Source organism: Anolis carolinensis, chromosome 5, assembly GCF_035594765.1.
Source record: "Anolis carolinensis isolate JA03-04 chromosome 5, rAnoCar3.1.pri, whole genome shotgun sequence".
NCBI lineage: Eukaryota > Metazoa > Chordata > Lepidosauria > Squamata > Dactyloidae > Anolis > Anolis carolinensis.
The window spans coordinates 86,404,153-86,424,822 of NC_085845.1; the positions used below are offsets into that span (position 1 = coordinate 86,404,153).

General features: G+C 37.0%; 1 protein-coding gene across 21 annotated transcripts in view; it reads right to left on the reverse strand.

Moving 5' to 3' along the window:
• The window catches only part of magi2 (membrane associated guanylate kinase, WW and PDZ domain containing 2), a 929,612-nt gene that overhangs the window by 189,888 nt on the left and 719,054 nt on the right, over positions 1–20,670 (reverse strand). For 20 of the 21 annotated variants that reach the window (XM_062983516.1, XM_062983514.1, XM_062983518.1 and 17 more), the window contains one exon: positions 10,230–10,865. The exons of the other annotated variant lie outside the window; for it this stretch is intronic. In XM_062983516.1, coding sequence (XP_062839586.1) covers positions 10,230–10,865 — 636 coding nt within the window. The remainder of the gene's footprint in view (positions 1–10,229; positions 10,866–20,670) is intronic. 21 annotated transcript variants of the gene reach the window in all.

The window sequence follows — 20,670 nt, forward strand, 5'->3', positions numbered from 1 at the left end:
GAAGGTCTGGTGAATGACGTTGGTTGGGAACATTGTGAGGCTGGCGAGTTTGCCAGCCTCAACCTGATGAAGTGGCATGGCTTCCCAAATTGCCTCATTCACTCTGCCTCCCTCCCTGATGTACTATGCCAATGCTGTCAGGCACATTACATTTGAGGACAAATCTATGTTTTTGTAATGCAACACCTTCAAAACTTAGGTGCACAATACATTTGATGGTGCAGTATACATAAGTAAATATGGGTAATAGTACAATAATACAGGAAATACTGTATTACAAATCAGAAATTAATAATCAAATATATCACGATAAGGGGAAATGTATATGGCCCTAGTGTTGTCTTGTACTTTCAAGTTGTTTCTGACACATGGCAACCCCAAGTTGAGTTTTTCTTAGCAAGATTTGTTCAAAGTGACTTTGCCTTCCTCTGAGATTGAGACTTCCCAAGGTCACCTACTGGATTTCTATCGCTGGGCCAAGGATCTTTGAGGTTTCCCATTATAAGTTTCTCATAAACTGAAGTTGACACATGGCAAATAACAACAAATCTGTTCATCATCTATATTTGGTCCACTGCATAGCTGAATTCATCATAAAAGCTGCCTACCTGAGAGATCTCTTTATCTCACAAAATGGGGTCCCTTGTCATGGTGATGAACCTATTTAAATATCCAACTGACTCTTTTACACTTATCACTCAATTCTCTTAGCTTTCATCTTGTAATTTAATCGCATTTTACAAAATGTATGATTTAATCAAGTTTTATTGTGTTTTAATTTATTTTAGTTAACTATTACAAGAGTTTTAGCATAGTGATTAGCGTCTATTTGTGTATTTTTATTTTTGTCTTTTATTGTTGATATGATCAGTAGAATAATCAATAAATGGATCTATCTATCAGTGTTATTTTAGTTGCCTAACACAAGTCTTGTACTAGTACTAAAGCTATTCTAATTCTGATTTGCTTTAATACAGTGGTTCTTAACCTGTGGGTCCTCAGGTGTTTTGGCCTACAACTCCCAGAAATCTCAGCCAGTTTACCAGCTGTTAGGATTTCTGGGAGTTGAAGGCCAAAACATCTGGGGTCCCACAGGTTGAGAACCAGTACTTTAATAGTACTTACTTTAATAGTGCTTGTACTATTTGTTTTAAGTTTTGAGTTAAAGAATTTAATTGAATTGTGATGATGCAACATATACAGGCTGACAGAGGACCAACTACTACACAACAAAGCTGACATATGGCAAACTCTGCATGAATACATTCATCCCAACATCCTTAACATGCAATTTTTACTAGTCATTTGTTTTCCAGAGTGCAGTGATTCTATAAAAATAAAATCACTTATGACTGAGAAGATTTATCTATGATAAATTCAGTCTTAGAATCTGAAAAGTTGTTAAATGTGGATCTACCAAATCGCACACATGCTTTTTGCTCTGAATCCATTTTCCCTTCTTTCTAAGAATTAGATCTCCCTAAACTTTGAGTGTTTGGAACAAAACAAATACAATGGAAACAGAAACAACGATTTTAAATAAATGTAGTTAAAATAAATACCCCCATTTCCAACAATTAACATACATTTTTTTCAGGTTTTTAAGTATAGACATGAGTGCCATTTTAAAACTTTTTTTGTCTTTGGTTCACAAGTGAGAACCATGAGAACCAAAGAGCAACTAAACAAGGTTGTGCTCTCTCAGGCCAAATGACAAAATGTATGGGTGAGGGTAAAAAAAAAAAGACCAGTAAAGGTCGAGAGCTTATGTTGATGACATTGGGATAATGACACATTTTTTTTATTCAATTAAGATTTTTCTAGAAAAAGTAAGGTGTTTGGGATTTGCTCTAGATTGAAAGCGAACTGTGACGAAACCAAACTGTTTACAAATAATATGATCCCAGAAGAATGAATTAATGGTTCTTTCACAGTTTAAAGTGGAAATAAAAATATCAAATAATTGGGTGTTATTATTTTTATTATTTTTATTATTTATTATTATATTTTTAAAAACCCAACCCTATAAATGGAGTGTCAGTAGCCCCCCACCCCCCGCCCGTGGCTGGAACCTAGCACAAGCCTCCAAGACACCAAAAAATGGGAAAAGTCTATATATACCTCTATTCTATGTACAGTTGTCTGTTTTGTTCGTGTATAAATACTCTTAAATAAATAAATAAATAAATAAATCCTTTGGAAATAAATTGAACGAGATTAAGGCTGCCCTATAATGCAGATTGCAATAATATTATATGGTCAGTTTAGACCCATATAATGCAGTTCAGTGCAGTTAAACTGCTTTAAATGTGTATATATTTATAATGTATATGTATAATGCAGTTCCAGACTTAGAAAAATGAGTAAAGTAAAACATGCCCCTTTTGAATAGAATTGGAGTAATAAAAGCCAATGCCTTTATTTATCATTAAAATTATAAAATTATCCCTAGTACAACAAATGAAAATATTTGTACTGTGATGGAAAAAGTCTTCCAGATTTGTTTAGCAGGGAAAGAAGCTACGGATAAAAGTTAAAGTAATGCACGACACTAAGGAATGTTAAATTTCATGACGAAGACTGTTGTTCTGAGTACCACAAGGAATGGATATTTATCAGAGATGAGAAACTTTGAACTTGAAGGATATGATTTAATATTTGGGTGGTATGGATTTTTGGTATGAAAAAATCATTATAAATAGAAAGGCTGTCCTACAAATTTGGTTTAAGTATAAGCAGAAACTTTTTCCTAAAATAATATTACCCATCTCATTGCAAAAAGATAATGGAGATAATGATAAACTAAAAATTGTTGATTTATGATGATATTTTGTACTATTGGGAGATTAAGTGAAGAGAGATGTTTTCTGAGGAAAGCAAAAATCTTAACTGGTCTGCTTATATGCAACTTAAAGATATGTTTAATTCAGACAAAGGAAATGCAGCCACAAAGGTTGTAGAAAATGCATTATATTTAGAACCGTGTAAATACAATGAGCATGTAAATTTGTAAAAAAGATATAAATATCTTTTGAAATTAGACACAGGAGATGAACATGTAAAAGAGTACATGATAATATGGGCTTGAACTTTTGGGCATAATATTCATATGGATGTGTGGAGAAAATGTGGTCTAAAGACATAAATTTTACTTTGTGCAATAATTTAAAAATTATGTACAAAACAATGTACAGATGGTATTTAACTTCACGTAAGTTGTAAGAAATGTCTTAGAATGTTTTTAATAAATGTCAGGAGTATCAAGGGAATTCCCTTTTCCATGTTATGTTAATCAAAAACTTTTAATTTTGCATATTTTACAAAATCACAATTTCCTTTTTGTATAGTAAATATATTACCATTTTGTATAGTAAATATAGGACAATAAATAAATATAGGATAGTAAATATAGACCACTTCTTCAAACATGACAACAGGCGCAAAAATTGCTAAATGGCTCCAAGGCCAAAATAAAGTGGCCTTTAAAGGAAAAACCAATAGAGGATTTTCTAAAAGATTGGAGACCATTTATGGACTTCTAGAACACTAAGAAATCTAATGATTCAATAATACGTAGTTAGGGTTATGAGTAAATACTAATAGTACTATTAGTGGAATCTGTATTAATATAATAATATACTTTCCCCTTGATCTTTTTTCTTTGTGTTTTAGTTAATATTTAATATTTTAGTATTGTCTTTTAGTCATAGTTATATGGTTCTTTTCTTCTTTGTTCTCTTTTTTGATTTTGCTTTTTAAAGATATTTTTCACTTTAATTTTGAATTGGTGTGTTTTTGTTTAAAGATTAATTAACACACATACATCCATAGAGCCAGGATGAATTCTGGATTCTCTGCCAGTAGTAAAACTGAGCAATAAGAAACTTGGATTGTGACTAAGAAGCAACAGTTAGAAGAAGGATCATGTTGTAATCTGATGTGATCTTGAAACTGGATTACCAATTTATGAGATAAATAAATACTTTAAAAAACAGTGTTTTTGTGAGATGCATAGGCAAGCATTCTGCATACAAACTACTATCACTTTTATTACACTTTCCTTTTAACAAACAATGGTCTTAATTTTTAGATTTGGAAGGGAAAACAAATAATATTTTTCCATGCAAACTCATTAAGGTAATATGTTACTTTCCACCTGTCCCTTTGCTTGTCTCTGTGTAGCTCCTGCCATAGCTACAAGATTTCCAGTTCAGTACGAATGCCAGCAAACATTTCCGTGCCACCAGACTGCTCAATTCCACAGAAATACAAAGACTATGATGAACTTTGTGATGTCAACCCTCAGGAGTTGTTGACAATCCAGATGTGTCACATTCCTTTCTTAATTACATCAATCAATATGCATTCAAAGCTAAATTGCATTTCACAATGACCTAGACCACTATTCACTAGGTTTAAAATATAAGATGCTAAAATGGTAAAATGAAAAAGCCCTGCACATTTGGTTTCTGTTGACATTCCTTAAACACATTGGCACAAAATGAAAAAATAATGTTGAGAGGTTCCACATTTTCCCCTGATATGTCAAAAATCAGTAATGAAACAGCTGTTCTGTGGAGTAAATGTGTAAAAAATAGAAACTTTAGCAAACGACCACTGGCTGTGTTTTAGTCATTGCTGTTTTAATGAAATAATTAGAAAATGTGTTAGAGTCTGATATTAGTAAATGTACAGATTAAATCTAGAAAACAGCAATTGGCATCAACAATCCATATAACCTTTTTGTTCTTTCTACATGTGTTTATATTACTAAACAAGTTTTGTATGCCACTATTCATTCTTTTGTTTTGCTACCTGTTGTTTCACATTAAAGGTCTAATGTTTTAAAGCAAATGAAAGCAGACCAAGCAATTCAAGACCAATAATAATATTTCCAAGTGTTAATTTAGATATATTAAAGAAAAGAATAATTTAAGATGCTTGGTCAAGCATTTGCAAGAAAGAAACATTGGGTGTTCTACAGTTCTGAATTCAATGGGAAGCCTCAAATTGAGTAGTCCTAGTGGAGTCTACATAAAAATGGTTCTGTTGTAGCTGGAACTAGCACTTGGATTTATGTTTAGCTGCCTAATCACACTAAAGCATGAATCCACTTTAAATCCAATTTCTGCCTCCTGCAGAATTCTGGGGTTTGTAGTTTGGTGAGATCCAGGAACTGTTTAACTGAGCTGTTTAAAGTCGCCTCCCAAAAGTGGATTTAAAGTAGATCCAAGTTCTAGTGTGATGAGGTCCTAAGTGTTTGGAAAGTAAAGAATGAGTAACAGTTATGAATAACTGGGGATGGAGTAGGGATTAAGATGAAACATAATAAAGAATCTTCTACTTTCAGCAACAGTAACTCAAGAATAACCTGATCTAGATTTGCAGTCTGAGATAGATCTATCAATCTATCTCACATGCACACACAGAAAACTGATAAAATAAAGATTGTTCAATAACTGAATTCTGGGAACCTATAAAGAAAATCTGCTGGAGTATTGAAAAAGAACATAACTTTCACAAGCAAATTTACTTTAAAAACTGATGAGAAATATATCAATGCTTAAATAATGTAGCAGGAAAATACAATTCAGGATATAACTTAAAAATGGAAGAATGTTTTCGGTTCATAATATTCTCAATTATGAGCTGAGGGGCAGTAGGAAGCACAATATAGAAGCATCAAAAGCAGTTATGATAAGCTTTTTGATTTAAAAAATCTCTTTTGACATGAAGAAAACACATACGAAGTATTATAATTTACTTGAAAAGGCCCAACTATCAGAACAGGGACGGAAAGAAGTACAGTAGAGTCTCACTTATCCAACACTCGCTTATCCAACATTCTGGATTATCCAACACATTTTTGTAGTCAATGTTTTCAATATATCATGATATTTTGGTGCTAAATTCGTAAATACAGTAATTACTACATAGCATTACTGTGTATTGAACTACTTTTTCTGTCAAATTTGTTGTATAACATGATGTTTTGGTGCTTAATTTGTAAAATCATAACCTAATTTAATGTTTAATAGGCTTTTCCTTAATCTCTCCTTATTATCCAACGTTCTGCCGGCCCGTTTACGTTGGATAAGCAAGACTCTACTGTACTTCTCATTTGGTACTAGTATAGCAAATTATGGAAAGAAATTGGGATTCAGAAAGTCTTCCATTTTTTGAAAGAAAGAGGTTTAAAAAACATACTATATATACTCATGTATAAGAATCTCATCATAGCCCTCCGATCCTGTCCCATTTTGCCAGCAATCACCGGCAAAAACAGAAGGCATGCATGGCAACCCATGTCAGGCCGCATACCCTCCCTCTTTCCTCTATGACATGGGAGAAGGGTGGCAGAATCGGGGCAAAGCACATTGGCACTCCTCCCATCAGACAGGGGAAGGCATAAAAACCACAGCTTCTCCCACTAATGCGGTGGGGCCATTGCTTGAGCCATCTCATGGGATACATTACGTCCGGATCTGTGGCTGAAGAGAAAGCCCCAGCATGGTAAGGGGTAAGGACAACCCCCCCCCCCCAGGTGATGAGGTAGTAGGTCAACATCCTGTATAATTTGAGGGCAGGTTTGGGGCAAACATTATGGTTAGTCTGAGGATCATTCCATGGAGAGGGGGCCAGCCATTCCTGGTTATCACTGCCATTTTCCAACCCAGTCATTCAAGAAGGCCAGAAGGGGCACCTCAACAGAGAAAGTAGGGGTTATTGGTACTTCTTTTAGGTTCTTCTGAGACAGACTAAGTTTTTTCCTTTTGCCATTCTACACAGAGAAGGGGATGGTTCCTTTTTTAACAAGAGTTAAGAAACACTGCATCACACTGACCCATAGATGTTGACCCAGGTTTTAGGGGTTGATTTTTTAACAAACATATCTACACTTATATATGAATACTAGCTGTGCCCGGCCACGCGTTGCTGTGGCTAAGTATGGTGGTATGGGAAATAAAGTATTGAGGAATTGGTAGTAGTTAAGGTAAAGGGTAAAGGTTTTCCCCTGACATTAAGTCCATTATAAATGGGTAATATAGCTGTGTGGAAGGGCCTTGAGTCTACACTGCCATATAATCCAGTTCAAATCAGATAATCTGTATTTTATAGGCAGTGTGGAAGAGGCCTAAGTGAGGCCTAACTCTGCCTGTCCCCTGGGCTGAGTGGGCGGAGCTTAGCCTTCTAACTGGCAGCAATTGGATAAAAACAATTATTCCTCTCCCTCTAATTAGGACTTAATTTTTCTTTTCTTTTTGTTTTATGAACATAGAGGCATGGATGAGGGGTTGTGCTGCCAAGTTTAGTGTTTCTGGGATGTGTAATTTTGTTGTTTTGTCCTAGGCCGAAATTTCATTACCCTTTTATATATATAGATAGAGAGTAATAAATGAGAAAAAATCTAGCAAAGATACTGAAAAAAGGGGTATATCCAATACAAATTATCAGAAAAAGGAAAAGACATGGAAAATATAGTAGAGGTGCCTCATGATTGTGCAAGTAACATCTTGGGTAATGACATCGAAATGCATTATGAAACTGCTTGTGCAATTGTTTCACGCAATTGTGTAACTTTAAAGAAAATATTTACACTACAGGAAATCAATCTGATACATGGATAGATGAATTTATCACAAGATGGAGCTGCTTTAGCATGGAAGATGTGCAAGATTAATAAGAAACAATGGCTCTGAATGCATAACGAAGGCACCAGATTGCATCTGATCTTGGAAACTAAGAAGGGTCGGCCCTGATTAGTACTTGGATGGGAGACTGTCAATGAATACCAGTTGCTGTAGGCTATATTACAGAGGAAGAAACTGACAAAATTATTTCTGAATATTCCTTGCCATAAGTTGGTTGGAGAGTTGCCATAAGTTGCTTGGTGACTTGAAGGCATGTTTACGTGTCATATACTGTGACAAAGAATTATAATAATGTTCTTGGGTTAAATGCTGTGAAAATGACACACTGTAAACCTTCCTTCTACTTTTAAAAAGAGCTGTATTCAATCAGAAAAACAGCAGTCTGTTCCTATAGTAGCTAAGCAGTGTTTATGGGAAACTCACAAGCAAGTCAGTAGGCCAATCCTTAGCAAATTACAACTAAAGGCACAACCCTTCAGATTTTGTCAATAACTGCCACCAATGTTTTTATCCTTCAGTATTTGTGCCATCCCTCTTTAAAATCATATGCCTTGGAACTATAATATCTGAAAGACATAAACATATCCAGGTTTTGAGATCCTCGTGGGAGAGTCTTCTTTGGGTCTCAACTACTTCACAGGCACACGTGGAGGAGACATGGGAGCAACTCCTTTTCAACCTGTCTGCTCCCAGGCTGCAGATCTCTCTGCCAGGAGAGACCACACTGCCCCCTTATCACAACTACAAAGCTAGAACCATTTGGTCTAAAACGGAATCTTACAGACTGATACTACTTTGAAGCCAGGATAGTAAAATCTGGATGAACTGCATATTAAGTGAATAAAATAGATTGAATAAAATACAAGGCAAAAAATGTCTAAATGGAAAATATGGTTATTATATTGAATAATACAGAAGGATAATATATTCTGATTGATCAAACTAGATTAGCTGAAGGAAACTGTTTAAAAACATCCAGAAAATGTACATACACACGTGACTGATATACAATACACTAAACTGTATCTAGATGCCGAAAACACCAATAGGCAAAACCAAATAATTTAAAAATCTAATATAGTACAGAAGGAAGAAAAATACTTATGTGGAGAGATGATATTCAATGTGGGATCATTTAAAAATGAAGTTGTTTTTAATTGCATTTTTAAGAGCAAAGACTTACAGAATAAAGCTGAGCCAATGTGATAGAGTAGTTTAAGTGTTGACTAACTCTGAGAGATCAGAGATCAAATATCCTCTTTTTCTCCATTAAAACATATTGGATGACCTTGGGCAAGTCAGGGCCCTTCCAAACAGGCCCTATATCCCAGGTATCCTGCTTTAAACTGGATTATATGAGTCCACACTGCCAGATAATTGGGATAAACAGAAAACCTGGGATCAGATCCTGGGATATAGGGCCTGTCTCGAAGGGCTCTCACCCTCTCTTAGCCCAAAAAAAGAGAAAGGCAAACTCCCTATGATTGAATCCTACCATAAATTCTTCACAATAGATCCGCTTTAGAGTTGTCATATATCTGAGATGATGTGAAGGCACACCACAACAACCAGAATGGAGACCCACTAGGAAATATATAACTACTGGAATGCAACCAATATACTATGTATAGATAAAATACATGATAATGAATGGGACTGTATGAAAGCATGTTAAAATAGACCTGAGATTATTAAAGATTTTGATCTTTTCAATTATTTCCAGATTAGACATACATGGCTAAATCCTCTGGCATCATTCTACTTGTGTTGCAGCTTTTGGAACAGTGGTGGAGGTGATGAATGTTTTGTCCCTTCTATGACCTCAAATAAAGTGTAGATTTTTGCATGTGCTGTACTCTAACATTTGTTACTTTATTAAAAATGCTCAAAATATCTCACCCCAACAGTCATAGTAAATGCAGGGTCTCTATAGACTTTCCTCAGATCAGTATATTACAATTTCTCCCCTTTTTGGAGAAATGTCTCCATCAATTTGAATTCTACAGGGTAGTTTCTAATTAAATCTAATCTGTATTAATTGTTCATAAAATTCTCATAGATAGAAGTAATCACATATTTATGCCACAGGGATAATGATCAAATCTGTAATTGAATCACTTAATTTGGACTGAATCAGATATTAAATTTTTCAAATCAGAGAAAGCTTTCATAACTAAGAGCTATTATCTACAACATATTATGGAAGAAGAAGTAACAAAGCAAACAGCCTGCTTCTGGATGAACCACATATTCATTGCCTGCTTGATCATTAGATCTTATTGAATCAAGCACATATGGGAGTTAAATACTACTGCACTGTACATCTTAAAACATTCAGTGTACAGATATCATGCAAAAATGGAGCTGAGACGGACAAAAACACCTACATTTCTCACTTACAGAGACAAAAATAGTGGAACATAATTTTACATTATGCCTACATGCCTCATTAAGATTACATTATTTTTCCAGACTTAGGAAGAGAATTTTCTTCCACTCTGTGCACAATGAAACAGCAAACATATTTTAAATCCTTTCATACATATTATTGTAACTGTGCAGACTTTCTAGACTTACCTCCTCTATGGATAATCAAAGAAGTCTCACTTCCAACTGGACATTCTTTAAGTATATCCACTACTTCTGCATGGCTCAGGTTCTGTACATTCTGCTGGTTGATCTCAACAATGAGGTCACCTTCACATAAACCAGGGCACCCCTGAATGTCTAGAATTTGCTTCACTCTCTGTCCTGTGGGACTGTCTGCTATAGTGAAGCCAAAGCCCTGGGCCCCTTTCACAATGGTTAAGGTCATGAGTTCAGCTTGCGTGGCCCCAGAAGAAGCCATTGAAACATTATCATCATGAACAGGTGGTGGAAATGTGCTATCAAGCTGACTATCTGCTGGAATGGAGTGCAAGGAATGTGGCGGCCGATCTGTTACATCTGGAACAGACTGAGAAGTTCTAGAAATGTATTCCAAGTAAGTTTCATAGTTATGTCTTCCATTTACTATTACTGGAGGCCTCTCCATGACTGCAATTGGTGGCACCATGCTGTTGGCCGGATCTTCAGGATCAAAGGGCAGAGGGTATCCACGACATAGCACCAGGTTGACACTCTGACCAATGGGAACAGACTGGAAGAGTTTGACTACATCTGCGTGAGTATGCCCAAGGACACAAACTTCATTAATATAGACAATGACATCACCTAGAAAGAGAAAAAAATAGTGACATGAGATAACTTCAACTATCCTCCAATTTAAAGAGTTAATTAATTTGGGATCTCCAAGAGGGATCATCACTGTCTGGTAGCAACTGACATATGAACTTAACACGCGGCTGCAGTTTGCCTATAAAAATTATTCTGGTGGTTAAATTGGTGACATAGATTTTTGCCTTCAGTTTGGAACTTTTTCCAAATTAAATAGACACTGAAAATAATGACTTTTTAAGGCAGAAAACATTCTGTCTTTTGTTTACAGTTTTCCCTACTTAAAGTCAAAAAGAAAAGGATGCTCCTAATTATTTTCTAATTCCTTCTGAAACTGATGTTTAAAGTGGTGTATTACACAGGTATTCTTTTAAATACCTGTGCCAAACAGCATTCACCTGACACTGCCATGAATAGTCACAAAAATGCAGGACATATTTTCAGTCACATCTATATATATAAAAGGGTAATGAAATTTCGGCCTAGGACAAAACAACAAACCTACACATCCCAGAAACACTAAACTTGGCAGCACAACCCCTCATCCATGCCTCTACGTTCATACAACAAAAAAGAAAAGAAAAATAAAGTCTTAATTAGAGGGAGAGGAATAATTGTCTTTATCCAATTGCTGCCAGTTAGAAGGCTAAGCTCCGCCCACTTGGTCTCCTAGCAATCCACTCAGCCCAAGGGACAGGCAGAGTTAGGCCTCACTTAGGCCTCTTCCACACTGCCTATAAAATACAGATTATCTGACAGTGTAGACTCAAGGCCCTTCCACACAGCTATACAACCCATTTATAATGGACTTAATGTAAGGTAAAACCTTTACCCTTTACCTTAACTACCACCAATTCCTCAATACTTTATTTCCCATACCACCATACTTCGTCACAGCAATGCGTGGCAGGGCACAGCTAGTGTATTCTGAGAAAGAATGTAATGATGATTTTACAACAACATCCACAATTATTCTCAGTGCTTGTAAACTGTATGTAATGACCACTATACATATGTAGATTTTATTCTGTCCCATCTTAGAGCACATGGTAAGATCGATTTCCCCATGATTCATCTGTATTTCTTCCAGCTGCAGAATGGAGTCACACCTTGTTTTTCAACAAGCTTTAAAAAAATACAGAGCCCGCCTGTTGAAATGAAAAACCTGGTTAACACATCTACAGTAGATGTGCATCTGAGAATAATTATTTTAGGCTTGACTTTGAAGAGAAAATGACAGAACATGGTTTATTCTCAATACCACCCAAGTAAACCATTCCAGTGTACCATCAGTGATCTCTAACTCATTGAGGATGATAGCACTCTGCCTCTCAGTAGGATGGGTGGTGGCACTGTCAGAGTAATTTACACAGCAGTAGTTGGATGGAGTCAGTGGAACGCAGAACGAAGAGACATCAGAGACGATGGTAAAACTATATACAAGTTTTACTGAAATCAGTAATAAAAACAAACAGACTTGCAGACAATAGACACAGGACTTGACTTCTCAGCAGATAGCAGAACAGAACTGAACTGATGCAAACAGTAATGCACACACACTTGTGTCTGGACACTCCCCAGTTCCAGCCACACATCAAGGTCATCACAGCTTCTCAGTAATTAACTCTTTACAGACTATAGTACACTCTGGATGATACAATCAGTATGCAATACAAACCAAGACACAAATTGCATTTAAACACTATCAATACACAAATCCCACATTAACAATTTCCCCTCTTTAAATGTAACTTTGCTAATGGATGCTTCCCTACCCCCAATCTACAATGGCTTCTCACTAGTAAGAAGCTACATACACAAGTATCACAAACATCAGGTACTGAATCAATGTACCAGATGTCAGCTCTATGTCATTATTGATTATGGCCACTCTATTAAAGACCTTATAACTTTAACTGCTACATCAAGAGATCTTTCACCTACTCATCCTCCAACATGATTTACTGAAATGTGAGAAGGAATTCTAATTTCTCAGCCTCAACTCAAAAAGTAAAAGTTGCTGAATGATGAATACAAAATAAGCACCCATTCTCAAGGTTTTTAAATAAGATTGCTCTCCACTTGCTGGAGGTTAGTGGCTAACACACTTGTTTATTTTCAGATGAGGTCTGCTAAATTTAACTGACTGGAGCATAGCGTCAACCCCAAGGACAAAGCCACAGGTAATACAAGGTATCAGTTAAACTTCCACGCACATTTAGCACTAGCTACAGATACAACTTTGCCTTTTCTGCTGATACAAAGCAATTTAACTCTCCATGGAAATAATCCAAACAAAAATCATGACCATAGTGCTGCTGGTGCTGATAAAAAAGACATTACCTGCCCCATGCAGGTAATTTGTCTGAAGGAATGTAGTGTATTACATTATCACAGGAAATACTAAATACTGTGCCGAAACCAGACACATGGATTCAGTTCAGTAAGCTCCTGGCTATCAGAAATGATGAATAAAAGTAAGATGTCTTATTTAAGCAGTGCCAATTATCATATTATATTGCTGGTCTTCCAAAACTATGTAATGAACAGGATATAATTGATCAATTAAGATAGCCTTGCCCCGGGTTAAGCTGGATCAGTCACATATGCTGCATAGCTGCTGTAGGGCTTATCCAACTACACACTGACCCAAGGAATCAGTGTTGATGACCCCCATGTTGGACACCAATAGAAAAGGAATGGATAATACAATGCAAATGTTCATTTACAAAGGTATGGCATAACTACAGTATACTTGGACTACAAGGTTTGCTTTTACTCATCACACCTTGAAAAGAATATTCTAGAGCTGGGACCCCCACATGTGAATAACAATAGTAAAATGCAGATGTACCTAGCCATAATATCCTCACACAATGCATCTACAACTCAGTCACTGTTATATTTTTTATTATCCATGTATGTTTACAGGTACAGTAGAGTCTTGCTTATCCAACGTAAATGGGCCGGCAGAACGTTGGATAAGCGAATATGTTGGATAATAAGGAGAGATTAAGGAAAAGCCTATTAAACATCAAATTAGGTTAGGATTTTACAAATTAAGCACCAAAACATCATGTTATACAAGAAATTTGACAGAAAAAGTAGTTCAATACACAGTAATGCTATGTAGTAATTACTGTATTTACGAATTTAGCACCAAAATATCACGATGTATTGAAAACATTGACTACAAAAATGTGTTGGATAATCCAGAATGTTGGATAAGCGAGTGTTGGATAAGTGAGACTCTACTGTATTTCATTCTCTTTCTCTTTAATATTATGAACGCCATTAAGAAGATGGCCTCCACCTCTGTTAAAACTTTTCATTATGTACATTTATGATGTCATTGTCTAAATGAGAACAGTAATACTAACAACAACAGCAATACTATAATTTTGAATGGACTTTTTCCTATGGTAATATATTGTTAATGATATTGATGAGCTGAAGTTCCCAATAAACTCCCATTGTGGTGGCAAAGGGAATATCTTACCCCTCTTTCACAAACTACTCAAAACAAATAAAGAAGTCAAGCATCTCCATAACACTCAGGTGGCCCACATTACCTTTCTAAATGCTGACCTTTTTATCACCAAAAGCAGTCTGTTTTCTGATCAGGACTGACAATTCACTTTGCTTATACTCTCAGAAATTTTTATCCTTAAAAACTCAATTTTAATAAAACAGATGTGAACTTATGGCCACTTCTGGGGCTTTTGTTCAGCCCAGGTAGCCATAGGGAGTCCCAAGAGTAGAATGTTGGTCATTAGACTTAACTACAGTTGGCCCAGATAAAACTTACGAAGTCTGCATGCAATCCTTTCAGATTTCCAGCATAGCTTTTGGACTCCCCATGACACCAGTACCCCCCATTTCTGGTTAAAGTATATTTGGAGCATAGCAGGGTTGTTGCATCCTTTTTTGGGGGGAGGGTACTGCTCTCCTCAAAACAGCCCAAACTCATAGAATCATAGAATAGTAGAGTTGGAAGAGACCCCATGGGCCATCTAGTCCAACCCCCCACTAAGAAGCAGGGAATCGCATTCAAAGCACCCCCGACAGATGGCCATCCAGCCTCTGCTTAAAAGCCTCCAAGGTAGGAGCCTCCACCACAGCCCGGGGGAGAGAGTTCCACTGCCGAACAGCCCTCACAGTGAGGAAGTTCTTCCTGATGTTCAGGTGGAATCTCCTTTCCTGTAGTTTGAAGCCATTGTTCCGTGTCCTAGTCTGCAGGGCAGCAGAAAATAAGCTTGCTCCCTCCTCCCTATGACTTCCCTTCACGTATTTGTACATGGCTATCATGTCTCCTCTCAGCCTTCTCTTCTGCAGGCTAAACATGACCAGCTCTTTAAGCCGCTCCTCATAGGGCTTGTTCTCCAGACACTAAATCATTTTCATCGCTCTTCTCTGGACGCTTTCCAGCTTGTCAACATCTCCCTTCAATTGCTGTGCCCAGAATTGGACGCAGTATTCCAGGTGTGGTCTGACCAAGGTAGAATAGAGGGGGAGCATGACTTCCCTGGATCTAGATGCTATACTCCTATTTATGCAGGCCAAAAACCCCTATTGATGCAGGCCAGAATCCCATTGGCTTTTTTAGCTGCCGCATCACATTGTTGGCTCATGTTTAACTTGTTGTCCACGAGGACGCCAAGGTCTTTTTCGCACACACTGCTGTCAAGCCAGGCATCCCCCATTCTGTATCTTTGATTTCCATTTTTTCTGCCGAAGTGAAGTATCTTGCATTTGTCCCTGTTGAACTTCATTTTGTTAGTTTCGGCCCATCTCTCTAGTCAGTCAAGATCATTTTAAATTCTGCTCCTGTCTTCTGGAGTGTTAGCTATCCCTCCCAGTTTGGTGTCGTCTGCAAACTTGATGATCATGCCTTCTAACCCTTCGTCTAAGTCGTTAATAAAGATGTTGAACAGAACTGGGCCCAGGACGGAGCCCTGCGGCACTCCACTTGTCACTTCTTTCCATGATGAAGACGACGCATTGGTGAGCACCCTTTGGGTTCGTTCGCTTAGCCAATTACAGATCCACCTAACCGTAGTTTTGTCTAGCCCACATTTTACTAGTTTGTTTGCCAGAAGGTCGTGGGGGACTCCCCTAAAACATCTCAAAATGGCAGCTTTAACAGCATTGTTTCGCCTTTCTAGAGCTCTAGAATTGGTGATGCAGTCTTCTGACTCCTGAGAGTACTCCCTTCTTTTATAGAGGAAGCTAAATGCCTGCATAGGGTTAGTAGTGAGGTTAATAGTAGGTTATACGTAAAATTCTCTGGAAAAAGAGGTTACCAGAACAAATGGAGCAATTCACAAATCACAGTAAATATGAGTAAAAAGGATGTAGGCATTGATTCACACCAAAATTAATTTACATCTAGTTTCCATGAAATTGATGAAACTTGCGTTTAAGTGTGACTAACTTATCCCTTTGGTACCAGTGGGAGATAAATTCCCCTAACGTAATCTAAATCCAATCCAGTGTATATACTCATGCATGTTTAGTGTTACATGTCTTTCTTTTACAATGTAACTTCTCTCTCTCTCTCCATGCTATTGAGATGCAATACTGTGGCTCCCACACACAACCTCATCACATGGCTGTTCAAAAAGGCTCACCTTGCTTCGCTTCGCCATGGGGCATGGGGGAAGCTGCTGCCCCTCACCCCGCATCGCCTGGATCATGCAGCTGTTGATCCCATGGGGAGAAGAATGGTGCACATGTGGAGCGAGTGGCTTCCCCCATTAAAGTTCAAAACACTGAAGGGCCAAAGTTCACCAATGCCTGTTCTAAACAGTAGATTCCAAATGGTAGAACACATCTGATATTTTTCACTTTTGATCTCTCTGGGCAAAGCAAACAATAGATATATTTCACCTGCAATAAAATAACCTGACCTGCATTGGTAGTAATGTCAAGACCCAAAAGTGTATTTTGAGTTTCTTCCCCACTCACTTCTTCTGGAGTTACCTATGGTGGCAAAAATCACAGTCCTCCACATATTTTTTTCCCCATGATGCAGAGGTGTAAAGAGGTTGCTGGTGCTGGAAGCTGCCTACTAATAGAGATTATTGATAATAGCCCATATGATACTAGTGCCATCTCCAATTTTGAAAATGTCATTGTTGAGTCTTTGTATTTCTCTAACAGTGTACTTGAGGTCCCAAATGCAGAAAGGTTTGGAAAGTGGTATTTTGAATTAATGGACTTGGGCAAGTCTGGGGAGCCTGTAATTCTCCAGTTGTTGTTGGATCCCATTGCCCATCAGCCCTAGTCAGAATGACCAGCTATAGGAGCTGAAGACAATAGCAATTCACCAGCATCTGGGACCCTTTCACACTACACAATTATAGCATTGTGATTCTAGTTTTACTGCCATGGGTTCCATCTTATGGTTTCCTTGGATTTTCAGTTCAACTGTAGCAGTAGCCCCTTCAACCCTGTGCAAGTCTTTCGTGACCCCCAAAATTCACTTACACGACCCTGTTTGGGATCCCAACTGAGTGTTTAAGACATTTGTCCTAGAGAAGGGCTAATGTAGTACCTGGTCTTGTACAGTTGCTCATTCCTGGTCTAATACCACATACAATACATATTCAAAATGGAAAGGCCTACACAATTTATCTTTGGACTATTGGGATGAGAAGTTCTGGTATCTCACTTTCATAGAAAAAGTGACACACCAGGTTCACAACTCAAGAGATGAACACACTATGATGACTTTTTAAAATTATGGATTGTTTTCCATTTATGTCTTTCATTAATAGAAACAGAGATGGACTTAATCCAATGGTTTCTCTAGTCAGTCTTCAGAATAATATCTTAATTTAAAGTCCAGAAAACCAAGTTTTTCTATATACATGTGCACCATGTTTTACCAAGGAATGCTGTCTGGTTGTAAACTTTATTTTGTTCTATTTTTGTAAATTTTTACAATAAAAACCCACAAATAGTTACACTCCAATTAACACATTTGTTCAGGAGATGTAGATCAGCCTTGCTTGGTTCAGAATTCCCAACAAATACATTCCTCAAGAATGTGTAAGGAGCTTACTATAAAGATGGAGCTTCTTTTGGCCTATTTAAAGTACCCGTCAAGAAAAAGCATTCACTATTTTTTTTACGTATGAAGACTGAATCAATTGCCAAAATGTACCAACCATAATCTCTGAGGATTTCATGTCTATAAAAGCAGCAAATATCGATTGGAAGAGAGCTGTGCACTTAACACGTTAGACCTTACCACTTTGCGATTAACTTTAAAACTGGTATAATAAATGATATTTTTGTAGACAACTGTAGAATTAAATAAGCCAGGTGGAAAAGAAAGAACTTCTGAGAAATCCATAAAACTCTTTGCCGCTTTTCTGCTCACAGAAGTATCATGCCATCAAACTTTGCTTGTTGCCATGAATGAAATTCAGACCTCTCCGATGAAGAATGACCTAGCTATCCTCCATTCCTTTTATTCTGAGGACTCCTGTTTCTTTACAGATGTTCATATCTCTTCATGAGTTGTTACAGTTAAAGCAGAGATAAAAAGTCCCTCTCAACTTCCATCAGAGGTTGTGCTGAGGTAGAGATATCATTCTTCATCACAATGGTGGCATGCCTGAAAAATGATATTATGGCCCCAAAAACTGGAATGAAATAGGAGCTACCACAGAGTTTTCGCAGGTGCTACTTGGAGCTCAGTTTGTTTTGTTGAGAACCAACCCTCTCTCCTCAGCAGCCTAAGAGACACCTTCCAAAACTCCATGGAAACCTGTAGCCAATATTCTGTAGATGAGATCTTGGCTTTCCCAAGATAGAACCCCATGACCATCAATTATCATCAATTACTTCATTGTGTACCTTTGAGTTTTTCCAATTCATAGCCATTCTAAAAGTGAATCTATCAAGGGTTTTCTGTGATTTTAATGTTTATACTAAGATGTTTTAATTCTATGTCTTAATGTTTAAATGTTGTTTATGTCTCATGTTTTAATACAGTTTTAATTATTTTAATTCATAGCTATATGTTACTGTTAGATATTATGATTTTTTTCCACATGTATGTTTGGCATTGAATGTTGTCATTATTATGTTGGACACCCAAGGGTGAGAAATATAATGTGGTGTAGTGTGATTTCAGTGTTGGACTATGACTCTAGACACCAGGATTCAATTCCCCACTCAGCCATAAAAATCCACTGGGTGATATTGAAAGAGTCATTTATTTAATTACTGCATTTATATACCACTTTTCTCTCTTCCATGACTATCCTCATGAATTCCTGTATAATTTGAATGAAAGTAATGCATCAAGAATTGAGATTGGAATTATTCATTGTTTCACTTCTTTCCTGTTTTATTTCTTCCTTTTTATCTTTCTTTAAAAATCTTCAAAACAGATCCGTCAACATATGCAGAATCTGGAACGTTACTTTGAATAACGAATTAGTCCTAAATCTCTCATATCTAATTAGTGTTATAGTTATAGTTTTAGAAGCACCCCTATACTTTTCCATTTTATAAGAGTAGCATAGATAATTGCTTTAGTTACTTTAAAAAAATCTGCATGCCTTAAGCCATTGGCAAAAACAGTCTCCTCTGATCCATTTTGTCATTGTGTCAACAACAGCTACAGTACAAGGCAGACTATGAACCAGCACATGAACCACAAGATATATCTCTTGTACCATTTAATGAGTCCATGTCCCCATAACTAATATCATAACTACAAAATTATATCACAAAAGTAAGTTTTAATCATAATGGAATTCGAGTTGGAATATGGAATTACTACAAATAACTAATTATTTAAAGTACAGTGTTCCCTCACTGCTTCGTGGTTCGCTTTTCACGGATTTGCTGTTTCGCGATTTTTCAATAAATACTATAATAATAATAATAATAATAATAATAATAGATTAAAATTTACAATGTTTCCCTTCCTTCCTCTTTCTTTCTCTTTCTTTCCTAAGGAGAAGCCAAAGGAAGGAAGGAAGGAAGGAAGGAAGGAAGGAAGGAAGGAAGGAAGGAAGGAAGGAAGGAGCCGAAGGAAGAGAAAAGGAGGATGAAGCAGCTTCGTTTTCGCCTCACAAGGCGGTGGCACCAGTGGGACAGCACATGCGCATGCTTGTAAACAACAGAAATATAGCGTCCCTACTTCACGGATTTTCACTTTTCGCAGGTGGTCCTGGAATGTAACCCCTGCAATAAGTGAGGGACATGTAGTTCATTCCAAACTCTGCTTTTATTTACAACAACTGTAAATTCATTTGTAAATTGCTTGGCTATATTTTCCTCTGGATTCTTGTGTAAAGCTGAGAGAGACACGGCCCTCCCTTACAGACCACTGTAATAGAAACAGATGTGTGTAACTTCCAGCAGTGCCTCTGCAGATGAGGGCTGGGATAAAAACAAGCCCAAAGAAACTTATTAGAAGGGTAAAAAGGCACTTGGGTTTATATGTGTGCTGTTGCAGATACCTTATCAAAGGAGTTGCTATTTTATATAGGTTCTGTCCTGTCCCCTTAACCGCTTTTAAAGAGACCTGGTGTAATTCTACTTTTGCCCTGCACACATGTTGTAATTAAAAAGCTGGCTTTTCAAAATTTTTGTGCTAAACCAGCATGCATTCGGTAATTACATGCAGGCAGATGTGGATTAGTTGGCAAGGCTATTTACATTTCTATTGTGTTCTGCATACAGTGGTGAGATCTATTTAAATGAACACATTTAACTCCCCTTTTTTTGCAGAAAAGGAAGAATAACATAACTTACGATAATCTAAAGACTTTGATTA